This window comes from Salvelinus fontinalis, chromosome 27 (genome assembly GCF_029448725.1).
Source record: "Salvelinus fontinalis isolate EN_2023a chromosome 27, ASM2944872v1, whole genome shotgun sequence".
Classification (NCBI taxonomy): Eukaryota; Metazoa; Chordata; class Actinopteri; order Salmoniformes; family Salmonidae; genus Salvelinus; species Salvelinus fontinalis.
In genome coordinates this window covers 33469418-33480746 of record NC_074691.1, presented here as the reverse complement: position 1 = coordinate 33480746, position 11329 = coordinate 33469418, and the positions used below count along the sequence as shown (strand labels likewise).

At 44.4% G+C, this 11329-nt stretch overlaps 1 protein-coding gene across 2 annotated transcripts; it reads right to left on the bottom strand.

The window, feature by feature from the left end:
* Positions 1 to 1393: 1393 nt before the first annotated feature.
* On the bottom strand, positions 1394 to 11001 carry LOC129825475 (nascent polypeptide-associated complex subunit alpha, muscle-specific form-like). Of its 2 annotated transcripts, none has more exons than XM_055885601.1 (3): positions 10802 to 11001; positions 5319 to 5672; positions 1394 to 4619 (listed from the first exon to the last, which is right to left on the bottom strand). In XM_055885601.1, the coding sequence occupies exons 1-3, from the start codon at positions 10842 to 10844 to the stop codon at positions 3172 to 3174; spliced, it is 1845 nt and encodes a 614-aa protein (XP_055741576.1). In that variant the 5' UTR covers positions 10845 to 11001; the 3' UTR covers positions 1394 to 3171. The 2 variants fall into 2 exon arrangements, with proteins under 2 accessions (XP_055741576.1, XP_055741578.1); XM_055885603.1 differs by lacking the exon at positions 10802 to 11001 and adding an exon at positions 8659 to 10791.
* Positions 11002 to 11329: the final 328 nt, after the last annotated feature.

Here is an 11329-nt window from a genome sequence, read left to right as displayed (position 1 = left end):
CCCTGAAGAACCAACACTCAGCTAACTACCCCTGAAGGACCAACACTCAGCTAACTACCCCTGAACACTCAGCTAACTACCCCTGAAGGACCAACACTCAGCTAACTACCCCTGAAGAACCAACACTCAGCTAACTACCCCTGAAGAACCAACACTCAGCTAACTACCCCTGAACACTCAGCTAACTACCCCTGAAGAACCAACACTCAGCTAACTACCCCTGAACACTCAGCTAACTACCCCTGAAGAACCAACACTCAGCTAACTACCCCTGAACACTCAGCTAACTACCCCTGAAGAACCAACACTCAGCTAACTACCCCTGAACACTCAGCTAACTACCCCTGAAGAACCAACACTCAGCTAACTACCCCTGAAGGACCAACACTCAGCTAACTACCCCTGAACACTCAGCTAACTACCCCTGAAGAACCAACACTCAGCTAACTACCCCTGAACACTCAGCTAACTACCCCTGAAGAACCAACACTCAGCTAACTACCCCTGAAGAACCAACACTCAGCTAACTACCCCTGAAGAACCAACACTCAGCTAACTACCCCTGAAGAACCATCACTCAGCTAACTACCCCTGAATAACCAACACTCAGCTAACTACCCCTGAAGAACCATCACTCAGCTAACTACCCCTGAAGAACCATCACTCAGCTAACTACCCCTGAAGAACCAACACTCAGCTAACTACCCCTGAATAACCATCACTCAGCTAACTACCCCTGAATAACCATCACTCAGCTAACTACCCCTGAAGAACCATCACTCAGTTAACTACCCCTGAACACTCAGCTAACTACCCCTGAAGAACCATCACTCAGCTAACTACCCCTGAACACTCAGCTAACTACCCCTGAAGAACCATCACTCAGCTAACTACCCCTGAACACTCAGCTAACTACCCCTGAAGAACCATCACTCAGCTAACTACCCCTGAACACTCAGCTAACTACCCCTGAAGAACCATCACTCAGCTAACTACCCCTGAACACTCAGCTAACTGTCTTATCTTTGCCTAAACAGGGAAAACAGATGTGACATGGAAGACAAGGGAAAGTACAGACTGTCAACTTTTAGCTTCCGGTGAAAAATCACTTGGCAAATAGATCCATTAAACTGTTGAAAGCATCAAGATGTGATGGCAGGCGTGATGTGACACCTGGTAAACACGTCAGGTGTGACAGTTTACGTCCCAATACTTCAAAAAGGTAGTTTAAGGTGGTTTTTTTTTGTAAATAGTGGTGAAGTGTGAAATATATATATATTTTTTAAGGGTGTAAATCATGGCAACAGTGTGTTTCCAGTGTGAGCTTGAAAGATTCAACAAGTCATTTGTTCCGATTTAAAAAAATAAATAAAAAAGCTTTCAGTTTAACAGATTCAGATTTCAGTTTTTATTTCATTAATGCTTTCAAGTCATACTTAAGATCATTCTCTTAACTTAAAATACCTGGTATTTAGCAAACCATTAAAGCTATTCATGTGTGTGTGACTGTGTGTGTGTGACTGTGTATGTGTGTGTGTGTGTGTGTGACTGTGTGTGTGTGTGTGTGTGTGTGTGTGTGTGTGTGTGTGTGTGTGTGTGTGTGTGTGTGTGTGTGTGTGTGTGTGTGTGTGTGTGTTCATACGTGGGAAAAACTCCAGGTGTCCTCTAAACTCAAATATCTCCCCCCTCCACACACACACACACACACACACACACACACACACACACACACACACACACACACACACACACACACACACAGTGGTGAACCAGAACAATGGTTTACTGATCCATATTTCCAATAGCAGCTGCACACCTGCAGATATACAAGCCTCTGTCTTTCTTTCTAAAAATGAAGGGACTTCTCATCTTTCTAGAAAAGAGCCACTGCAACAACAAAAAAGAAAAGAAGAGATTCACCTTAAAAAAAAAGATTACAGAAACATACAAAATCCAATAAAATGTCATCAGCCAAAAAAACAGACGAATCAAAAGTATAATATGTACAGAACCTCTTGGTAACACTTCATTTAGATAGTCTGTAGACCAGACACAGATCAGTCACATGTCAACTAATCTTAATCCTAACCCTTATTCTAACCCTAATTCTAATCCTAACCCTTATTCTAACCCTAATTCTAATCCTAACCCTTATTCTAACCCTAATTCTAATCCTAACCCTTATTCTAACCCTAATTCTAATCCTAACCCTTATTCTAACCCTAATTCTAATCCTAACCCTTATTCTAACCCTAATTCTAATCCTAACCCTTATTCTAATCCTAACCCTTATTCTAACCCTAACCCTTATTCTAATCCTAACCCTTATTCTAATCCTAATCCTAATTCTAATCCTAACCCTTATTCTAACCCTAACCCTTATTCTAATCCTAACCCTTATTCTAATCCTAATCCTAATTCTAATCCTAACCCTTATTCTAATCCTAACCCTTATTCTAATACTAATCCTAATTCTGATCCTAACCCTTATTCTAACCCTAACCCTTATTCTAACCCTAACCCTTATTCTAACCCTAACCCTTATTCTAACCCTAACCCTTATTCTAACCCTAACCCTTATTCTAACCCTAACCCTTATTCTAATCCTAACCCTTATTCTAATCCTAACCCTTATTCTAACCCTAACCCTTATTCTAATCCTAATCCTTATTCTAATCCTAACCCTTATTCTAACCCTAATCCTTATTCTAATCCTAATCCTAATTCTAATCCTAACCCTTATTCTAACCCTAATCCTAATCCTAATTCTAACCCTAACCCTTATTCTAATCCTAATCCTAATTCTAATCCTAACCCTTATTCTAATCATTTTGCTTATCAACAAAGAGTTTTGTGGATAGTCCCAAATCAAATGGGAGCAAAATCTTACCTAGCCTACAGTAGGAAAAAAAATGCTTTTAAATGTGTTCATACAACTCTCAGATTACTTTAAAACAGCCGTTTAAAAAAACCAAAAAGTCTCTTTCTTTTATAAAACCTCCAACCGCCCAGTTGCTGTTCTTCAATCCATGCACCTTGGTTACGTGTCAAATGGCACCCTATTCCCTGTCCAGTGCACTACTTTTAAAACAGAGACTAAAGTAATGCACTAAATAGGATGCCATTTGGGGCGTCGGCCTAACGACAGACAGTCCACTTCCTTAGTGACCTTTACTCGCGGGTGAATGCCTTCTTCTGATTGGCTCGTACGACGTCGTCGGGGGAGGGCGTGTCGAAGGTGAAAGGGGTTATGGGTAAGAGGGGCATCTGTTCTTTAGCTTTGACCAGCTGGGTCTGTGTTCCGTACAGAAACGCCGGGTGACCACCTCCTCTGACCTCTAACCTCAGATCTCCCACAGCCTTCATCATCATCATCCTCCTCCTCCTCTTCCCTCGGCTGGGCGCACGCACCGACAGGGTCAGGGCGAAGACGGACGGTCGAGCGAACACAGAGGAACGTTGGCGGTGGTGGTCTGACCGCACGGCGACCGCGGACGGCGAGGAGAGGCCTTTGTCGTGGCGACGCGCGAACAACGCTCCACCGTGTGACGACTGGGCCATGAGCACGCTTAGATCAATACTCTGATCACCCCGCGGTGGGTGGAGACTCAGGGGAGTGTGTGACAAAAGGGGGCGGGGTTTGTCTCTGACTCCACCCTCTTGGATACTTCTTGGCTGTGATTTCCCCGGTGACAGGAGTGCGGCGAGGGAGAGTGATGGTGGGGTGTCGGAGGATCTTCTGGTGTGGTGCTGAGAGGCTAGTTGAGAGAGCTTCCCCAGTCGGACTGGAGGTGGTTCTACCTCAGCTTGCTGTCGGTCTGGGTCCGCTGCTGGCACCGTGCTTACTGGCTGACGGCGAGAGGCCATCAGAGACAGAGAGAGGACGTGAGGTTCTGGTGTTGTCGTGATCTTGGTCTGGGGGAAACAGTGTGTGTTCAGAAGTCCTGGAGATTGTTGGAGCTGGGACAGGGAGCGTGTGAGAGTTGGCGCTGGTCCGGCGGGGGTCTGAGTTGTGGAATGGGCAATGGGGATTGAGCTGTTCCCGTGGAGACCGGGGAGTGTTCTGTAGAGGGTGGGGCTGCTGTTGGAATGTTCCTGGATCAGCTCAGCCAATGACGGGCTTCCTTTTGGATCCGCACCCTTAGCCCCTCCCCCAGACCCTATCTCCATTGGTCGGCTGCTCTGGAGGACGGAGCTCAGGCTACCGAAAGAGGGAGAGGCCATATTGGCGCCCGGAGCTGTCAGTTTGGGGTTGCCTAAGGACAAGCTACCCAAAGAGGAGGCAAGGTGGCCGGGGGGACTCGTAGCCATGGGGGCGGAGTTGGAGTTTAACAACGCTAGAGTGCCCAATGAGAGGCCAGAAAGAGCAGCCAGTGGAGATGAGGACAGCGAGGGGAGTCCCGCCCTCTGACTCTTCTGATCATGCTCAGACATCAACTGGGCCAGGCTGCTGCTGCTCCCCGCCTCGGCAACAGTCGCCGAGGGCCTTGCGGAACCCGCCGCGAAATTCAGAGTCGAAGTGGAGAGGTTGTGAGTGTCATGACAGCTAAGGTTCAGGGGATCGGCAGATGGACGTATAGCTGGTGTGAGTACAGTGTCAGAGTTGGATAGGCAGGCTCCTTACCTTACCAAGAGTTGAGAGAGGAGGATGGGTCAGGACATCAGGAGAGAGAGAGAGAGAGAGAGAGAGAGAGAGAGAGAGAGAGAGAGAGAGAGAGAGAGAGAGAGAGAGAAGAGACAGAGAGACAGAGAGGGAGACAGAGAAGAGAGGAGACAAAGAAGACAGAGAGAGAAAGAGAGAGAGAGAGAAAGAGAGAGAGAGAGAGAAAGAAAGAGAGACAGAGAGAGAGAGAGAGAGAGAGAGAGAGAGGGGGAGAGAGAGAGAGAGAGAGACAGAGAGAGAGAAGAGAGACAGAGACAGAGAGAGGGAGAGAGACAGAGAGGGGGAGAGACAGGGAGAAGAGAGAGAGAGAGAGAGAGAGAGAGAGAGAGAGAGAGAGAGAGAGAGAGAGGGGGAGAGAGAGAGAGAGACAGAGACAGAGAGAGAAAGAGAGAGAGACAGAGAGAGAAAGAGAGAGAGACAGAGAGAGAAAAAAAGAGAGAGAGAGAGAGAGAGAGAGAGAGAGACAGAGAGAGAGAGAGATGCATTTCGTTACAATGTGTTTAAAGTGATGAGTTGGAGGAGAACCTGGGTCCATTTCTTTAACAGTCTTCAACTACATCTCTGTGTCCAGTTACTCTAAGGGCAAAACCCAAGCTTACAAAACACAATAAGTAAGGTGATCGTCATTCCCCCCTGCTCTACGGTCCAGGCATACCTTTCTTTGGTGGTGGGATGGCTGATGCCTCCTGATTGGATCTTGGTACCGCTGCCATCTCCTTATTGACTCCCTGGGGCAGTGGTCCTTCCTTATTGGCTCCCTGGGGCAGTGGTCCTTCCTTATTGGCTCCCTGGGGCAGTGGTCCTTCCTTATTGGCTCCCTGGGGCAGTGGTGCGTCCTGATGGGTCTTAGCATACCGGGGCGGGGCACCGGTGCTCTCGTCTGATAGGATGGTTTCCAGGGCTCTCTCGGGGTCGAAGGCGCACTGCAAGGCAACCTGGGTAAGGACAGACTCTGGCACTGTGTCACCCAGCACCTCACGCATCTGGTTCAGACGAGAGAACAGCTTGCCTGTGGAGACACACACACACACACACACACACACACACACACACACACACACACACACACACACACACACACACACACACACACACACGGACACACACATCACATTACAAACATTTGAAATTAGCACATGGACACTCAGCGATACAAAAAGCACCTCACAAGAAACACATACGCAAAGACACGGACGGACACACACACACACACACACACACACACACACACGGACACACACACGGACACACACACGGACACACAGGGTTAGCGCTCTGTATGAAGTGTACCTTGGTCTAGGAAGAGAGGACGAGGCAAAAAAATAATTTACTCCGCTCTAAATCACACCCTGCGTGAGAAAAGCCATTATTTAGCATGAAGATCTATGACAAGAGTGTGTAACGCCACGTGAGTCTTATTGGATGGAATAGACGTGTTATGATATTTAGGCCGGTACCAACGTACTGATAGAAGTGGATGCTCGTGGCATTCCCTCAACTTGGACAAAAATTACTATTTTTTTGCCTGTTTTTTTTTTTTCCCCCCCACACACGTTATTTTTCCTCTCATTGGCTAGAATGGTCCCACCTGATCTCGCCTGCCTTCCAATCATTGAGGACATGTATTTCCATTGTCAGAGTGGTCACTCGGCTGTCTTTTGTCAACATAACATATCATATTTGGTCTAGATTATTCCACGGAGGGCCTAGTGTCTGATGGTTTGGGTTTTTCCTTGCAATTAAGACAACAAGAGTTCCTTCCTAATTAGTGATGTTAATTAATCAATCACGTAAACGGGAGGAGGGTAAACCAGCAGAAAGAGCAGCCATCCTTCTGTGGACTGAGTAACACACGCGGTCTATGGAGTTGAGGAGGTTAGGGGTTAAGGTTAGGGTTTAGAGGTTAGGGGTTAGAGGTTAGGGTTTAGAGGTTAGGGGTTAGAGGTTAGGGTTTAGAGGTTAGGGGTTAGGGGTTAAGGTTAGGGTTTAGAGGTTAGGGGTTAGAGGTTAGGGTTTAGAGGTTAGGGGTTAGAGGTTAGGGTTTAGAGGTTAGGGTTTAGGGGTTAGGGTTTAGAGGTTAGGGTTTAGAGGTTAGGGTTTAGAGGTTAGGGTTTAGAGGTTAGGGTTTAGAGGTTAGGGTTTAGAGATTAGGGTTTAGAGGTTAGGGTTTAGAGGTTAGGGTTTAGAGGTTAGGGTTTAGAGGTTAGGGTTTAGAGGTTAGAGGTTACAGGTTAGGGTTTAGAGGTTAGGGGTTAGGGTTTAGAGGTTAGGGGTTAGAGGTTAGGGTTTAGAGGTTACAGGTTAGGGTTTAGGGGTTAGGGTTTAGAGGTTACAGGTTAGGGTTTACAGGTTAGGGTTTAGAGGTTAGGGGTTAGGGTTTAGAGGTTAAGGTTAGGGTTTAGGGGTTAGGGTTTACAGGTTAGGGTTTAGAGGTTAGGGGTTAGGGTTTACAGGTTAGGGTTTAGAGGTTAGGGTTTAGAGGTTACAGGTTGGGGTTTAGAGGTTAGGGTTTAGAGATTACAGGTTAGGGTTTAGAGGTTAGGGGTTAGGGTTTAGAGGTTAGGGGTTAAGGTTAGGGTTTAGGGTTTACAGGTTAGGGTTTAGAGGTTAGGGTTTAGAGGTTACAGGTTAGGGGTTAGGGTTTAGAGGTTACAGGTTAGGGTTTAGAGGTTAGGGGTTAGGGTTTAGAGGTTAGGGTTTAGAGGTTAGGGTTAGGGGTTAGGGTTTAGAGGTTAGGGGTTAAGGTTTAGAGGTTAGGATTTAGAGGTTAGAGTTTAGATGTTAGGGGTTAGAGTTTAGAGGTTAGGGTTTAGAGTTTACCTCGGTCTAGATCGGTAACTTTGAAAAAGGGGCCACAAAGAATCTGAATTCATAATGACAGGCCGTGTACCCACGTCCCCCCTCACCAGGATTTAGCAGCCCCCATCTTGACACTTTGTACATTTTAGATTTAATCTTGTGCAATTCTACACATTTTTCCGTGGGGCGTAGAGAAAAGAAAAGCCAGTTTGCAGCAATTCTACACATTTTGCCATGGGGCGGAGATTTTGCAATTGTATAACACATTTCATGCAATTCATCACATTTTGCCAAAAGAGAGAGAAATATTTTGAGTTTTTAATATGATATCTGAGCGAGACAAATTAATTTGTGATTACTAAGTTTAAAACAGCTGGCAGCTAGACTAATTTACCAATCTAACTGAAAATGGTATCTGACACGGGCTAATTGAGTGACTACCAGTGACTGACGTGACAGCAACTGATGATGCACAACCAGCTTGTCTTTTCTACTATTCTAACTGTCAACAGGAAGTTGAGACCTGTCAACAGGAAGTTGAGACCAACTGAGTTGTTGATCTTTGCTAAACAATCATGTTCCAAGTCTATACTAGGGTTGTTACGGTAACCGTACTACAGCCACACCGACGGCCACGGTGTTATGATGGCAGTCAAATTCCATGTGAGCGTGTAGTCGCGGTAATTAGGCTTCTCCAAGCTCCGATGCTGCTGATGGTCATTAGTAGCCTACCAAACTTGCTAACCGCCTGGTACTCAGCACTCTTATTGTCCCTCTAATCACTCTGACATCAATGGAAATGTATTCGAAAATCTAATCAAACCCTTCATGAGATAGGCTATGGAATTGTGTTTAGAAAACAGAGTGATGGCCTCTATTAAAAAGAGGAGGATGCCATCAGCTTTCTATAGGCTAGGCCTATTATATTTATTTCTAAACTTTCCTAATATTAAGCACATTGCTTATCTTTACAACAGGAGTATAGCCTACCTGGATGGCATTAAAATGAACCACGGAAAAATCGTCCTCCATTCACTATTTACCTGCATAGATGACATGTATTTTTTCACGCTGACCCTGTTTCCAGACAGGTGCATGATAATGGTCCATTCTAAATCAAAATAAATTTCACACATATTATTTAGTGTATTACAGCATCGAGTCTTCATGGGTTTGACGCAACAAGCTTGGCACACCTGTATTTGGGGAGTTTCTCCCATTCTTCTCTGCAGATCCTTTCAAGCTCTGTCAGGTTCGATGGTGAGCATTGCTCCACAGCTATTTTCAGGTCTCTCCAGAGATGTTCGATCGGGATCAAGTCCGGGCTCTGGCTGAGCCACTCGAGGACATTCAGAGACTTGTCCGGAAGCCATTCCTGTGTTGTTTTGGCTGTGTTTTTTATTTAACTAGGCAAGTCAGTTAAGAACAAATTCATATTTAAAATGACGCATTAACCCAAACCCGGACGACGCTGGGCTAATTATGCGCCGCCCAATGGGACTCCCAATTACATCCGGATGTGATACAGCCTGGATTTCGAACCAGGGACTGTAGTGACACCTCTTACACTGAGATGCAGTGCCTTAGACCGCTGCGTCCGTGTGTGTGTGTGAGTGTTAACTATTTAACTGTACTAGAATGCTTAAAAGGCTGCTAAAATTTTAAATATCGGTATCGTTTTTTGGGGCAATGAAAATATCGTAAATCTGCCAAAAATGTCATATCGGTGCTTCACTAGTAGTCATGCAATTTGTGTGACTTTTTAAGCAAATATTTAACTTATTTAAGCTTGTCATAACAAAGGGGTTGAATACTTAAGACTCAAGACATTTCAGCTTTTTTTATATATTTTTTTAAATGTCTAAAAACAGAATTCAAATTTGATATTGGGTATTGTGTGTTGTGTGTAGGCCACACAATATCTCAATGTAATCCATTTTAAAACAGGCTGTAGCAACGTGTAAAAAAGGCAAAGAGTGTGAATACTAATCCCTATAAAGTGCTTTACTTTTATTGTGCCCTAAGTTGGATCAGGGGCCTGGTCAAAAGTAGTGCACTATGTAGGGCATAGGATTCCATTTCACACCATGGCTTACAGTTATAAAGTAATTGGGTAGTGTTCAGTGTGTACTGTGTACTAGGCCAGTGAGACAGACAGACCTGTAGCAGGGGAAATGTAGTAGCCATCATCAACAGACTGTCCATATACTTCCTCATCATCAAAGTATGCAAGGGGGTGCAATTCAGTCAATAACACTAGCATACAAACACACACTAGCTAGGTCCCACAAACACACCCACCTTTTTAAAAACATTTTAGTCATTTAGCAAATACTCTTATCCAGACTGACTTACAGTAGTGAGTGCATAATAAAAAATAAAAAAATTGTACTTTTGACTTTCGTACTTTTGGCTTTCGCTGTGCCTCCTCAGCAACTCTGCCTGGGGGTGAGCTTGGCCTTTTCTGGTGGACTCAATACAACGTTTCAACAGAACAATTTTCTTACAATCAATGATGGGTAGATCTGGCTGGCTAAACTGTAAACGTTGTTAGTTAGATCACTGGCTAGTTAACAATGCCAACCAGCTTCAGTTGCTGGAACTTTGGCAGCTTGATAGCTACCTAGCTAACCTCATTGGTAAACTAGCTAACCAGCATGATGGTTAAATACATTGAAAGTTAGAAAGAAACATTAGCTAATTTTAAACAATACCATTGACATATGCTTAAGATAGTTGTCCTAGCTTGCCAACTACGCGAATTACCTAGATGCCACCCATAAGCATTTACCGTTATAAGCATTTTGCTACACCCGGAATAACGTCTGCTAAATACGTGTACTGTATGTAACCAATACAATTGATTTGAGAATAGTCTGCAAGTAGACACGACATTGTTCTGTGTAATTGCGGGATATTATTTTTGTATTGAAATAAGTATTTATTTGTTTATAATTTAAAAAAAAAAAAAAAAAGGATTTTTATTTGACGTCCGAGTTACAGTCCACCCACACTAGTTGCTGCATTAACTCCGTCGTAAATCGTTGCGTTTAGTCGGTAAGGTTGTGGAACCTATTTCAAGTGACAGCCCGAATAGGACACGACAGCAATAGTTAGATGCTTTTCAAGCTAATGTTAGCCAATTTAGCTATCATTAGCTACCTAGCTATCGGACAGCAATAATGATATGCTTTTCAAGCTAATGTTAGCTAGGTAGCTAACGATAGCTATATTGGCTAACCAGCTAACGTTAGCTATATTGGCTAACCGGCTAACGTTAGCTAACAACTTCAGGCCTTGCGTCTGCAGGCTGCCAGTAGCAAATTCACAGAGCCTAACCTTCATCGTAGTTGCAGCCTCGGACATTTCTGTGCCGAGACATGTTGGTTTATAACTTATAGCTACGTCTCCTTTCGGCCCCTGTAGACGTGGTTTTCAGCTCAAGCGGGTTTATTGTAACTTGCGTCTCACTTTTCCGACAGCCACATTGACGTAGCTAGCTAGCTACACACACTTCTGCGCAGACTCAGTAGAGTAGAGCGGTTCAGAACCTCACAGAACTTCTAAATGCAGGTCGTGGATCAGTTTACACTGCAAAACAAACAATCCCAACTTGAATCTTTAGCGAGGAAAAAATATCAAACTCGTAATGCCATTTGGCCTGCTGAGTGAAACATTTTCAGTTGACTTGGCCCACGCTACAGAATATCTGGAAATAAAATATTACGTTTATTCCATAATACATTAAATTTAGCACATGATTGTAAACAACAACAAACATGCTTGTCAGCATCAAGCTGTTCTCGAAGACAATTATATTATCTTATCAATCATTTCAAGAATCTCAAATAAATAAATATAAAACAC